General features: G+C 40.9%; 3 protein-coding genes across 6 annotated transcripts; 2 read left to right on the top strand and 1 right to left on the bottom strand.

Annotated features, from left to right (window-relative positions):
- The first annotated feature begins 2,372 nt into the window (after positions 1 to 2,372).
- LOC109908930 (calcineurin B homologous protein 2) lies at positions 2,373 to 5,716 on the top strand. The gene is made up of 7 exons (XM_020507734.2): positions 2,373 to 2,668; positions 3,287 to 3,359; positions 3,467 to 3,547; positions 3,833 to 3,957; positions 4,065 to 4,126; positions 4,497 to 4,619; positions 4,880 to 5,716. The coding sequence occupies exons 1-7, from the start codon at positions 2,602 to 2,604 to the stop codon at positions 4,931 to 4,933; spliced, it is 585 nt and encodes a 194-aa protein (XP_020363323.1). The 5' UTR covers positions 2,373 to 2,601; the 3' UTR covers positions 4,934 to 5,716.
- Positions 5,717 to 5,994: 278 nt separating this feature from the next.
- Positions 5,995 to 9,243, bottom strand: cox7a1 (cytochrome c oxidase subunit 7A1). 2 transcript variants are annotated; one of them, XM_020507736.2, is made up of 4 exons: positions 8,978 to 9,243; positions 6,806 to 6,892; positions 6,292 to 6,376; positions 5,995 to 6,180 (listed from the first exon to the last, which is right to left on the bottom strand). In XM_020507736.2, exons 1-4 carry the CDS (start codon positions 8,990 to 8,992, stop codon positions 6,125 to 6,127), a joined length of 243 nt encoding a protein of 80 aa, XP_020363325.1. In that variant the 5' UTR covers positions 8,993 to 9,243; the 3' UTR covers positions 5,995 to 6,124. The 2 variants fall into 2 exon arrangements, with proteins under 2 accessions (XP_020363325.1, XP_020363324.1); XM_020507735.2 differs by having other exon boundaries at positions 6,806 to 6,931; positions 8,978 to 9,096.
- Positions 8,624 to 14,281, top strand: LOC109908929 (ribonuclease T2). 3 transcript variants are annotated; one of them, XM_020507733.2, is made up of 10 exons: positions 8,624 to 8,840; positions 9,931 to 10,034; positions 10,368 to 10,425; positions 10,523 to 10,590; positions 10,741 to 10,798; positions 10,881 to 10,948; positions 12,838 to 12,951; positions 13,071 to 13,119; positions 13,491 to 13,571; positions 13,868 to 14,281. In XM_020507733.2, the coding sequence occupies exons 2-10, from the start codon at positions 9,943 to 9,945 to the stop codon at positions 14,063 to 14,065; spliced, it is 786 nt and encodes a 261-aa protein (XP_020363322.1). In that variant the 5' UTR covers positions 8,624 to 8,840; positions 9,931 to 9,942; the 3' UTR covers positions 14,066 to 14,281. The 3 variants fall into 3 exon arrangements, with proteins under 3 accessions (XP_020363322.1, XP_020363321.1, XP_020363320.1); XM_020507732.2 differs by lacking the exon at positions 8,624 to 8,840 and adding an exon at positions 9,407 to 9,566; XM_020507731.2 differs by lacking the exon at positions 8,624 to 8,840 and adding an exon at positions 9,461 to 9,566 and having other exon boundaries at positions 9,956 to 10,034.
- The last annotated feature ends 5 nt before the right edge of the window (positions 14,282 to 14,286 follow it).

The following is a 14,286-nucleotide window of genomic DNA, read 5'->3' as shown; positions in this document are numbered from 1 at the left end:
AATACCCTTGATTTATTACTGTACATAGTTCAACTTCTGATAGGGAGAGAAAAAAGTAATGGGGGCTCTGACTTACTGGTCTCCATTAAGATAAACAAACTGTATGTGGTGAAAAAGGAGATGTTATCTGGGAAAAATTCCAGCTCTTAAAAATGAAGAGCCTGCCATATGTAGAAGCTGCTTACTTGTGTAACAATAATAATAAGCATTTTTATAAGCCCAGGACTGAATCTGAGGCATGTTATATGTGTTAAATATGTTACATGTTATACACTGTGTTAAATTTGAGTCTGACTTCTTCTTTGTGCGTATGTGTGTGTGTATGTGCGTGCGTGTGTGTCTAGTCTGGAGGAGACAGACGTGTTAACATCTAGTGAACCACCCTGCATGTTCACCTCTGCCACCAATGAGGAATTGAACAAAGGAGAAGAAAAACACTAGCTGTCTCACTCTCGCTGAGCGGAGAGCACTGATTGGACCACTCTGTCACTCTTACTTCCTAACTCTCTGTACATTCCAACATGGAAGGAATGTCCAGCTCCATCCAGTGTGTCTTAGTGCTGTGGCTCCTGAGTGAGTGACTCGCCACATATGGTCTATGTTAACAACTAACGATAGAACAAGACATGGGGAGCAGCTTGCTAATGTCTCTCTTTGGCACTTGGGAGTGTGATCATGAGGGCTGAGGTATTTTCTGTCTGGCTGCCTTGGCATGGAGCCCTGGGCTTGACAATCACATCTTGTCAGTCGTCCTGGTTACATCTCTCATATTTACATGTGTTATTACTCTACTATTTGGTTGAATGAAGGTGACCTGAATTATTATACCAAACTATTTTTGGGGCATGACAGCAGCAGTGGAGTGGACGGATTTGATGTCTATTTCATGTGAGACACATCACATTGCATATCCAGCCCTATAAATGCCTTTCTTTTCCAGAGAAACATGATTCAGATACAAAGGAAACATGTTTATTTATGATAGATGTCTGTGGACAGAAAAAAGACATTGATTTGTTTGTTTTGTTATTAGTCTTGACATTTGGTGTGAGTAGGCCTACTGAAATGTTCTTATTGTTGGCAGGAATCTTTCTAGCCCACAAATGCTTTTAATGGTTCAAATGTAAAGGTCAGCAAAGAGAATGATTCAAGTCTTGGGCTATTTAAATACATGAGCAAGGCAAGCATCACAGCTGCCAGTAATGTAAACAAACTCAAACCGTTGCTAACAAATGATCAGCTATTTTTATTGACCCTTTATTGAACTAGGCAAGACGACGCTGGGCCAATTGCGCGCCGACCTATGAGACTCCCAATCACGGCCGGTTGGGATACAGCCTGGAATCAAACCAGGGTCTGTAGTGACACCTCTAGCACTGAGATGCAGTGCCTTAGACTGCTGCGCCACTCGGGAGCAAGGATCCATGATGCACAAATGGTATGTTTTTGTTGATGAAGAGAAAGACCCTTCATTTTGTTGATGTGGAAACCTGTTGCCTAGAAGTTATATAAATATGAATAATTCTGAACCCCATTATAGATCAGGATTTTATAGCACCAGGTTCATTCAGAAGGAACAGTTTTTGAGTCCCATGGACTATTATCTAATAACGGTTTTGGAAAAATAGTATGCAGGAAATACAGAGCAGTTCACTGACTCATGAAACACAAACCAGCTTTCCAACTGATAGCTGATAACGGTCAGAGATGACCCATACTATAACTAGACTACTCACAATGCACACATTGTCCACCTAAGTAGTAGCCTCTGTTTCCTTGCTATCTGAAAGGGATGGTGCCATCTAGTGTCAAAGGACCACTATAACAACTTCTGCAAAGCATGTTTGATTTGCATGTAATACATTGTATTGGACAGCATAGTGATGGTCAGGCTACTCAGGAGCATACAGGCTAGTAGCCTATTATAATCATCAGGTTTAAGATTCCATTATGTAATGGATTAGTGTAGGTAGCAAGCTATTAGGGATGATTTAAGGACTCCCGAGTGGCGCAGCTGTCTAATGTGCTGCATCGCAGTGAAGGAGGCATCACTACACTCCCTAGTTTTAATCCAGGCTGTATCATATGGCTATGATTGGGAGTCCCATAGGGTGGTGCACAGTTGGCCAAGAACAAAGGATTTGCTCTTAACTGATTTGCCTAGTTAAATAAAGGTTATGTTTAAAATACATAGCTATAATGGAAATATATTAATCAAAGATACACTTTGCTATATATAATGCTATCCGTGTTGGATAGTAAATCCAGGCTATTGATAAAATTCCATATCATTCTTGGAGATCTGTTGTAGGAACAGACTTTGAATGTGTGTTCTTGAAAACATATAAGTCACGACCCCATTGGTCATTTGGACCCCTTGGTTTAACTGCGGTTGGGTAGATATGTCTGTCATTAGCCCTGAACTGCCTGACTTGACGTTCAATAAACCCTTGCCGAGGATACTAAAGTTTGTTTCATAGCTACATTCGTTTATCATTTCTAAACAACAGGCAATGGGAAGTTAATGGGAAATTCTGAAGTTCCCGGACCTGACGTTTATTTATCGAGTGAAACAGATGTTATTGTTTTTTTCCTGTGGAAATGGGCTCGACAAACTCCACCCTGTCAAAAATTCCAAACGTCGAAGAATTAATGCAAGAAACGGGTTGTAAGTTCTCCGGCGGGCAGGACTGTAATTTAGGCTACTATAAAAATTGTATTGAGATTGTCATGATTATACAATGACTTCATAGTTTATGCCAAATTCGAAGACAAATCTTTGAGTAAGCGTATAACGGATGTCATTATAGATGTTATTGTGACAGCTGTATGGAGCCCAGCTTTTCTTTTGCCTTTGTTATATTTTTTCATCAAAGTTTTAAAGCGCAGATATGTTGAAATGTGTGCAAATTAATAATCGCTTTTGCAACCATAAGATTGATGTTTGACAGGTGCGCAAATTGCGCGCGCAACTTTGGCTGATCAAAATACGCATGCGTCTTACCCAACCAAATACAGTATTGGATGTCTAAGCTTTGAACAGAGAGCTATATTGACATATACATGTGGCTTTGAGAAGTTGTGGGTAAATTAATAATTTGGCCTTTAGGCTACTTTTATAAATGCTTGAATAATTTATGGAGTGTTTGCTTGAGTGGTATCCGGAGCAATGAACTGGCCTCTATATGGTTATTGCATATATTGATTAAATTATTTGGTGTGCCACTGTCCTGCCCCATTACTAATAGCATGAATCTATGGTTCTCTTGTTTTCTCTTTATCATAGTCACCCCTGCACACATTGTTCGACTTTATGACCGTTTCGAAGCATTGGACAAGGAGAAGACAGGTCATCTCCGGTAAGTGGTGGGATCATGTCAGTTTTATGGAGTTGACTAAAACAGTGCATTTCAGAATAACTTATGTCTGGATGTATTGTCTTTGTTTTATCCCCATTACTGTGAAGCCCACAGGATTTTGGAGCCATTAATAGGTTGGCGATGAACCCCATTGGGGATCGGATCATTGGGGCTTTCTTCTCTCCAGGGTACAGAACAACATTTCTTACATGTTTGAGTAACGTTACTGACTTGATAACCTCACCAATGAAATGGTAAGGTAAAGGTTAATGTTAATTTTCGCTGTAATAAAAAAGTCCATTATTTTTCTAGGTCTCCTTAAAACAACAGAGAGCACAATCAACAAGATTAAATATTTATTCAAGTTCAGTTGATTCTGTGCACCAATTTCTATTTTATTTTTTATAAAATGTCCATGTACCCTGTACTTTTGGAATGTAAGCGGGTTCTGGTATTAAAAGAATATATCTCAGACAGGAAACGGTGGACTTCCACTCCTTTGTGAGGATCCTGGCCCACTTCCGGCCTGCGGACAAAAAACATCCCAAAGATCCCAGTATGCCTGAACCTGTCAACAGTAGGACCAGTAAACTCAAGTGTGAGTCCTCTGGCAGATATATATTTTTTCGTGGTTACCTCAAAATAGATTTTAGCAGTCAAATTCAACTCAGTCAGTTCTGCCCTTATTTATCTCTTTCCTTTCAGTTGCTTTCCAACTGTATGACCAGGACAAGGATGGCAAAATCTCCAGAGCAGAGCTTCTACAGGTCTGTAATAACTGTTGGCTTTACTGACAACACAATATACCACCAATAAGTTAGTGATGCAAATTGTTTCTCATACCAAACCAGGTCTGGTATGCCCCTGCAATTGATGGCTAGAATGCCTATACCCTATACCAGAGGTATTCAAATCTTACCCTACGAGGTCCGGAGCCTGCTGGTTTTCTGTTCTACCTGATAATTAATTGCACCCACCTGGTGTTCCAGGTCTAAATCAGTCCCTGATTAGAGGGGAACAACAAAACAAGAAGTGGAACTGGCTTCAAGGTCGGGATTTGAATTTGAGGGCCCTATAGAATGAAGCCCATTCTCCAATGGGTTTGGGATGTGATTGACAGCTGAGGGTGATTGACAGGTGCTGCGGTCCATGCTGGAGATGCAGGTGACGGAGGAGCAGCTCGAGAGCATCGCCGACCGCACCATCCAGGAGGCTGACCTGGACAAGGACGATGCCATCTCTTTTGAGGAGTTCCGCAAGGTACCACTGGGTAGAGCTCGAAGACTGACATATCAACATGGGCCCATTGCAGCACAGTGCACCCAGAATACTAAGTCAACCACATAGAAAATGATGTTGGCCATTGCTGTAGTCAAACAGCATACTGTACATTGTACGATGACAGTATTTTTGCCTTCTCCTCTCATGTTCAGTGGCTGCATGTGCTGTATTTGATTGTGTTGTAATATACCAATTCCACTATTCGTCGGTCTAACTTTGGCTTTTCTTTTTCCCTACAGTCCCTGGAGAAGGTAAACATCGACCACAAGATGAGCATTCGCTTCCTGCGCTAGCTAGAGTGGTTGCACTGGGTCAAGTGACCGTTCCCAGAGATGTAGGCCACTTTGTGTCTACTCATCCCTCCGTGGTAAAAACAAGGCTTCTGCAGGGAAATATGACGACATTACTGATTCTTTTAACTGGATGATTAACACTAAATACCTTAAATGACTGACGAATATGCTGTGACTACATATGTTTACTGTATACTGGCGTATGGGGATCATGTTCCAACGTATAACTGCATAGGACTAATGTATAATTACGTAGTAACTGCTTTTATACAATACAGTCAAATGTAATTTAATATTTTTTTTGTAGTTGTTGCAGAACCTACATTTTCAATTGGGTTCGTTTTTACAAGGGCAAACATAAGCTTTTATGAAGGGAAGCTGATACTTGAAGTTCACTTTTCCTTGTAAGTAAGACTTGACTGCAATAAGTCTCTAGATGTAGCAGCCGTTGTCTAATTACACGGAACATGAGAACTATGAAAGGGATACAATATTTCTACAAATAAATATTTGTGTAAATGATATCATTCATTTATTGAGTTGCTCATGGGGAGAAAAGCCCATGAAAGCTCAAGCTTGGCTATAATTGTGATTCAATAGATTTGATTTAGAGAGAATGACAGTACAACAAATGGAATGTCTACATTTTGAGCCAGAGTAAAGAAAGGGTCTGTTTTGTGACTGACTGGATAGCATTGAGCATGTGTGCCAAATGTATTTCTCAAATCTATGCATTTTTTTGGGTCAGAAACATGGAATCTTAATTAAATAACCCTGTTGGTATTTGTGTGGAGTATTTTTTTGCAACCGATTTTCATATTTCAAGTATCAGTACATTTAGCTTTTTGATGTTACTGATTCAAATAGCCACGCCGCTTGTTGCTATCTACGGCCAAATAACACAGGGATATTTCCAAAGCTTGTTCCGTGTGAAATGTTCCTTAATTTCTCTGATTGAACACAGAGTGGCAGGAATCGATATTTTCACTGAGGTTAAGTGAATTAACACATGGACGATAGAGGGAAATATTTCTGAAGTGGTTTACATTTACACACTGACATTCAGGCTTGCCTTGAGACAGAGGCATAATGGAGAGATTTATTCTGTACAGAAATTGTACCATGACATTAGAAGAAGTTCATAAAGTGGAATTGATTTAAACAATAAACACATGCATTAGCAGGGCTTCCTCATTTGCCCTTAGGCTGACAGGCACATAGAATCCAGAATAAGCAGTATCCGGTGCCTAAATAGAACAGAAAGACACAATGATTAGAACATGTGATACGGCATAGAAAACCAGCACCACAATACTCCAAATGTACAGAGTGCGTTGATGGAGGAATGTAACAGGTACCTGCGAGGGTGATGGACATTGTTAGACGGTAGAGAAGGACATCAGTGGTCCCTCCCTTGATGTGGACTGGCAAGCCGTTGTCCGCCTACAACCGAAGTCAGGGTTCAAATGCCTATTCATGATCATGAATCATTGGAGGCTTTTATTGTAAGCCAAAAATGACTTTGTGATATGTGATTATAAAACCAGACTGAATTGCATTCCAGACCATTAATCTGAAGAACAGAACAACTATCCCCTCTGAGGTGCCACCCAACAATGGTGGCAATTCATCAATCTTGCAACATGACACATACAGTAGATCCCAATCAGGTCAATGTTGCTCTAAAGTACTTGTTTAAACATGTTCTGCAGACATTGATGAACGTTGTGATAAAGATGACTTTTGTCTGCTGCCAAAATAACATCTTGTTGACTGCCAATAAACATATAAATCCACTGTTGTTAAGACACCTCTTGTTTTCTTAGTTTGGGATTGTTTCTCATCCAGGTGTCCTAATAATGTCATGCTCACCTGGAATAGCTTCTGATGATCTGGCACCTTGTTCTTCATCTGTTTGGTTGTTGTGCTGAAGGCGCTGGTAGCCAGCCGGGGCAGCTTCTGAAAGGATCCCACAGTCACAAAATCACCCATGTTACCCTGTGCCAGCAAAGGATGTGAAAGCTAGATTGAAAATACAGGGTTTATACCAAAACATACCTTTGCATCCCTTATGGCCAAATGTGCAAAATAAATTGGTTGGATTCTTGATGGGACATGCTGACTGAGCGGCTGAGGCTAGGTGCTGTTTTCATAGGGTTTCCAGTAGATTAAATCATTTGATAATAAGATAACATAGGGTGGCAATTACCTTTTCGATTCAACACCTGTTTTTCTATTTCACTTTTATAGGGATGTGACACTAGCCTGTTGTTTCTTGTATGAGGAAAGAGCTATGGAATACTCTTTGGGTTACTCTTACTTCCCTCTCCGTTGAAATAGTGTTCGTCATGACAACAACTGCTATTGTATACAGTCTTGGTTATGAGAGGAAGTACCCCCTTCTAACTGTTGTAGACATTTTGAGTGGTTTGCATACACCCCAAAAAATGAGACAGTTGCAAACGTTCCTTTTTCTTTCAACAGCATGCAGGGGGGAAATTACCCAGACTTTGAAGTGTGTATCACCTTCTTCACTATGTTTTAGACCTTCTGAGTGAATATACAATTTTGGCAATCGTAGATCCGCTTTCCATCCAAAGTGATGCTAGTATCAAAGACAGCTGGGTTGTCACATCAAATATGCTAGATTAAATCAACATCCTCCAAGATATAAAAACCAACCAAAAGCCTTCTCAGGCAGAGATTAAACCAGGCAGAGATTCAACTTCCTTTGACGGATAATCTGTCACTCCTAATGAAATATGAAATCAGACCGATATTCTGTAAAAGGACACTGTCGAGTGCAAACCGGTATTTAACCATTATTGTCAATTAGATAAACAGTTGAAAATCAGGGTCAACCCATACCATTTGTTCTGACCCATTATGTTCATTCCTTATAACAGGACTATTTCGAGCCTGGGCTCAAATCCAGAGTCTCTGGTGGCACAGTGATGCAGTGCCTTTGACCGCCTCTTTTGAAGTTTTTAATCTATTGGTCTTTGTATCACGTCAACATTCTCTGTGAGGTCAATCTCTTACTACTTTTTCCTATCACAGGCAAAACCTTTTCATTTCATTGAAGACCATTTCATATACTTGTGTTGACTTGGGTTCTGTCCCTTTAAGAGAACAGGTTCCACCGTGTAATATCTACCAAGGTCAAATTGGAGGCCTGAACCAGGGGGCGAGAACTGGCCATGCCGCCAGCCAATGACTGCCACTCAACCTGTGACCTCAACCAATTAGATTGCATATTTTGGAGGGAGAGAGGAACATTAAACCCTTCCCCTTGGACTGAATTCCATGTGTGTGTGTGTATACGTGTGTGCGTACGTATGTGGAAGCTATTTGTGGACATGGCACAGTTTGCTTAGAGAAATCATAAAGGACCGATAGAGGAAATGTGAATCAATAACAATATACAAGTATAATATACCATCGCATTTTTCCACCTCACTGAGAAGTGAGAGGGGCGTAATTGAAACGATATGACCTCTCAGTAGGAGCTTGTAAACTACATATTTTAAAAGATCAATAAGACCCAGTTTTGTATGACATTTTCATCTGAATGAGTCCAATACGACCTCACAGAGAGATCATCTAGACAGATAATAATATGTCTCGGTTAACTGCATTTCTCTAGAATGATGTCAGAATCTCCTGGGACCACCCTTCTTGTTTTACTATCTAAAGTGGCTTATATGCTGGCCTAACTCTCAGTCGACCACCGGGGCAGAGACGAGGCCTGCAACAGGTTATTTCAGGCCATAGCCCGTCTAACTTATCCCCCACACATACTGGAATGTATTTATTTATTTGATACTTAGCAACAAGTAATCAGGAAGACAGATATCACTGCAAATTTTGCCTTCTACTCTCCACATGAATAAAAGGTGGTACAAAGGTCAGTCCAACTGTACTTCTCTTTCCAAATAAGATCCAAGAATCTATTAATAATATTTTAACTCTTTATATGATTCAGATTACTACTGGCAGCAGAGAAAACAGAAACATTAGGAGAGAAAACCAATATTTTTTTACCAGTAGGCGATTCATGGTGGAGGTTGTACTCGGTGTGAAGCCTCTTGCTGCTTGTCTAGCCGCGGCCTGTTCAAGGGCGCAGTCACATATTGCAGCATTTCTGAATGCGAGCCAAACTATGGTCACCAGGAGAGACCAAACTCTGCTCAAACCTTCCCTCCAATAGTCTACAATTGCTTCTTTGGTAGCCGTTGTTCACAATGATTTCTGCTCTCACACATCATTAAATATACATATGTTTATTTGAATTCAAATGAAATTCTGTATGGGGAAAATGTATGCTGCTCATTGACAGTTTGTACTTAGGTGATCTTATTCTTGTATTTGCATCATTCTAATGTATTGCTTTCAGTGCACACCGTCCATCTTCCAGTTGCGTGAATAATATTCTAAAAGAGTCTCAAAACTAGACACTCTTAGTTTCATTTCTGTGTTGAGGTCCTCAGAAAGAGGAACCGAGTCTGTTGTCTCACCTCTCCCCAGCTGTGATCATGAGATCAGGCAAACAGAGAGTTTTGGTTTAGCATTTTTCATTAGCAGGGAACTGTCATTATAGATCAGTCACACATGATCAGTCACTCTCTCTCTGGTAAGTCTCAAAACACATTTGTTATAGTTGTTCTACAGGGTTTGTAAACATATTGTTGGTGTTTATAGGCATACGTGTATGGCTCTAGCTGTACTTGTTTGTCGTTAGAGATGAACAAAGATAGTAAGATTTAGCAAAGTGTAGACAAGCCCTGACTCAACAGTAAGGCATGCACCTGTGAAATGTACGATACCTCTTTACCTCTTCAACTGGCGTCTAACACAAGATGTGAGCGCATCATTTGTTATGACATTTCTGTGCACTGACGAGGTTGCAGTTTCTTTCATGTTTATGAGAACAACATACTTCACACTTTTTTTTCACATGCAATTGTAGCCAATATATTTATGTCACACACTCCTAGACTAGCATCAATATGCTTTCACCAGTGCTGCTCGTGGTGGCCTTGCTGACTGTCCTTACCGTCACCATGGAGTCTGACCACTGGACAGCAGACCAGCAGGAAAAGTAAGATTGGGATCTTGTGTTGTAAATACTTCAATCCAACAGTGAAATGTAGATCGATTAGTGTAGAAGTTGGACTTTTCCATTCAAGTCTAGTTATTTTCAACTTCTATAGTACATTGTTTAGTTTTGAATATAATACTATCTTTTGGGACAAGCATAGTTGCATGTCAATCAAAACAATTTATTAAAGCCCTTCTTCCATCAGCTGATGTCGCAAAGTGCTGTACAGAAACCCAGCCTAAATGTGCCTCTATCGTGAGTGTGATGTACTGTTATGTTGAAATATTAAATAGTCTTGGGCGTGAGGATACAGAATCCTTCCATCTCTCCCAGGTTCTGTACATGGCAGTGTTTGAAGTTTACTCTGCAGTGGCCTGGGAGCTTCTGTTTGGTGAGTTCAACCTCTTCTTCATAGCACTTCCTCATCCTCATCGTCGTCAGTCACCCATTCTTGTTATTCTAACTCAATCTATTCAAACTCTGCACAGGGTCTAAAGAATTCATCACAGTGCAGAATACCTCCAAACATCCAGACATGGACGATCCATGGACTATGGTACAAAAAAAAACGTTTGGAGTTTTAAATGAATTATATTTACCCATTCATTTTTGTCATTCCCCATCAGAATAAAACCTTTTGACTGACCTTAATAAACTGAATGAGAATGACAATTCATATCTGATCATTTTTCGATTTTTGACCTAGGCCTTCGAAAGCTCATACATGTTGTCGCTGCTGGCCAATATTCCACTCTGACCTCAAGGTAAAACTCGCCTCTGGTTACAGTCACCATCGAAGGACAATGAAGAATCTGTGTGTTCAGAAGACATTCCTCTTTCTTTCAGGAGCTGGACCCTGAACTCTCTCAACTTTGGCCATCCCTACTCAAGACCCAATCCAGTTTTCTCTTCTGGTAAGAGGCAGGATGGGGGTCAATTTCCAATGGAAGTACATTTTCCACATAAAAAGATTATCCTTTTCAGTTTATCGAGAAGTCGTTAAAAAGAGATGGCCTTTTTTTAAATTATTGAATTGGAATGTCAGTTTCCTTCCTGAAATGACTGGCTTCAATTCGAATTGACCCCAACCCAGGTAAAAGGTCTACTTACCAAATTAGTTTCTTCAACCTTTACACTACCTGTTCCACCATCTCTAATATACAGTGCATTCAGAAATTATTCAGACCCTTCACTTTTTCCACATTTTGTTACGTTACACCCTTATTCTAAAATTGATTAAATTGTTTTTTCCCCCTCATCAATCTATACACAATATCCCATAATGACAAAGCACTAACAGGTATTTATACATTTTTTCAAATATGTTAAAACATTTTTTGGGGGGAACATTTACATAAGTATTCAGACGCTTTACTCAGTACTTGGCTGAAGCACCTTTGGCAGCGATTACAGATTCGAGTCTTCTTAGATATGACATTACAGGCTTGGCACACCTGTATTTGGGGAGTTTCTGTCAGGTTGGATGGGGTGTGTCGCTGCACAGCTATTTTCAGGTCTCTCCAGAGATATTGAATCGGTTCAGGTCCAGGCACTGTCTGGGCCACTCAAGGACATTCAGAGACTTGTCCCGATGCCACTCCTGCATTGTCTTGGCTGTGTGCTCAGGGTCATTGTCCCGTTGGAAGGTGAACCTTCACCCCAGTCTGAGGTCCTGAGCACTCTGGAGCAGGTTTTCATCAAGGATCTCTCTGTACTCTGCTCTGTTCATCTTTCCCTCAATTCTGACTAGTCTCCCAGTCCCTGAAAAACATCCAACAGCATGATACTGCCATCACCATGCTTCACCGTAGGGACGGTGCCAGGTTTCCTCCAGATGTGATGCTTGGCATTCAGGCCAAAGAATTCTATCTTGGTTTCATCATCAGAGAATCTTGTTTATCATTGTCTGAGTCCTTTAGTGGCTTGTCTGACCACTCTACCTACCATAAAGCCCTGATTGGTGGAGTGCTGCAGAGATGGTTGGCCTTCTGGAAAGTTCTCCCATCTCCACAGAGGAACTCTGGAGCCCTGTCAGAGTGACCATCGGGTTCTTGGTCACCTCCTTGACCAAGACCCTTTTCACTCGATTGATCAGTTTAGCCGGGCGGCCAGCTCTAGGAAGAGTTTTGGTGGTTCCAAACTTCTTCAATTTAAAAATGATGGAGGCTACTGTGTTCTTGGGGACCTTCAATGCTGCAGAAATGTTTTGGTACCCTTGCCCAGATCTGTGCCTTGACACAATCCTGTCTCGGAGCTCTACGGACAATTCCTTCGACCTTATGGCTTGGTTTTTGCTCTGACATGCACTGTCAACTGTGGGACCTTATATAGACAGGTGTGTGTCTTTCCAAATCATGTCCAATCAATTGAATTTACCACATGTGGACTCCAATCAAGTTGTTGAAACATCTCAAGGATGAACCTCAGCTCAATTTCGAGTCTAATAGCAAAAGGTCTGAATACTTATCTAAATAAGGTATGTTTCTTTTCTTTTTTTACATAAAAAAAATTGCTTAAAATCATGTTTTCGCTTTGTCATTATCGGGTATTGTGAGTTGATTGAAGAGTGGGGAAATGATTTGATCCATTTTAGAATGAGGCTGTAAAGTAACAAAATGTGGAAAAAGTCAAGGGGTCTGAATACTTTCCGAATGCACTGTACAAAATTATTTTCTCTGTTATATTGACTGGAAAGGTTCAGAGGTCCCCACAGAATAAAAGTTCTTACTGTATTCCGGTTCACAGAATAAAGTTGTGTTACAGCTGCATAGCAGAGCTGAATGTCCCTGTGTTTCTCCAACAGGAAAGATGAATGGATCAAACATGGCTCTTGTGCTGCTTGTGTGGAGGGCATGAACTCTCCCTTGCGTTACTTCCAGATATGTCTGAAACTACGCGGGCGCTTCGATATTGACCGGTCAGCCCCACTGTTCACATTCACATACCTAACCTGCCTGTTTCACCATTACACATAGTCAAACCTCTGTTGATGGCTTTTATCCTGGCTAAGCTACCTGTTCTCCACCCGTTATTCAGAGCCTTGGAGGACGCAGGCATAAAGCCCTCTTGTAACCAGTCTTATCCAGTAGGTAGTCACTATCACCTTGGGGAAGGGTTAAGAGACAGCTATAGGCATGCATTGTGGGGTTTACAGAAACTAAATTACAATGCTTTTCATGTACCATTATTTGGATGTAGACTGAGACACTGTATCCAAATAAGGATCTGAAGGATATAATTATCTAGTCTTTTTGCAGCATGGGTTTCAGTAGGATCTTATAAAATAGAACCACTTAAGTGAACTTGTTTGGTTGAGATCAGACACAGAAACCCTGAGAACATGACAAATAATTCCTATTTATGACAAAAAAGGCAATTAACATTGAACTTAAGTTTACATGGGGAAGTAGGATGAAACTTGAATTCAGTTACTGCATTGTTCTGCCATCTGTTCAGTACGATAAAGTCAACCATGCTCTGGCCCCAGTCATTGGAGATGACCCCGATGTCCAGATTCAGTGTATAAATGATGAAAAGGTAAGCTAACAGCTAGGTAAGAATCCCTAGCCTGAGTGCTTGTCTGTCTGCTCCATCATGCCAGTTCCTTGTCACTTAGTGTCATGCCAAACTGGGGTAGGCAAGTGCAAAATCAAATCTGTGACCAAGCTAGTCACTGTAGTATTGTACCAAACCACACATTATCACCACTTGAGAGTTCTCTGTCCACCTTTGGTGTAATCTGGCAGTGGCACTGATGCTTCCAAGATTTTGCAGATGTAGAGAAACAGTTTATTTGTGGGCATGTAAATGGAATCCCCCATCACTTCCCTCAGGGACAAGAAGTATTGGTCCAGGTGAAGATCCCTCTGTCTCAAAACCTCACCCTTGGATGTCATCACAAAGAGGACCAGGGAGCTGAACCAGAACCTCCCCAGCTCTGGCACACCTTTCCTGGGCACCCCTGTCCACAGGACTCCCCTGTCTTCTACTTCCCTATAAACCACGACCACCCACACCAGCCATGTGACTAGTGTTACGTCTGTCCTCACCACAGAGGGGGCTGCCATGCCTACTGGCTTAACCTAATGATAAGCAAGTTCTTGAATTGCAGGTCTCACATCTTAAGGCACTCATGTAATACGCAGACACTTTATGTCCTTTAACTATTTTTGTTTTGCAAACATGCTTTTGTTGAGTCCAAATCTACATTTTGTTGGCAAAATAAACAAGTATTTTAAAGCACCTTATTGTT

The sequence above is a fragment of the Oncorhynchus kisutch genome, linkage group LG18 (assembly GCF_002021735.2).
Source record: "Oncorhynchus kisutch isolate 150728-3 linkage group LG18, Okis_V2, whole genome shotgun sequence".
Classification (NCBI taxonomy): Eukaryota; Metazoa; Chordata; class Actinopteri; order Salmoniformes; family Salmonidae; genus Oncorhynchus; species Oncorhynchus kisutch.
Note: the sequence above shows the minus strand (reverse complement) of the source record. Positions and strands in the feature narration are given on the sequence as shown.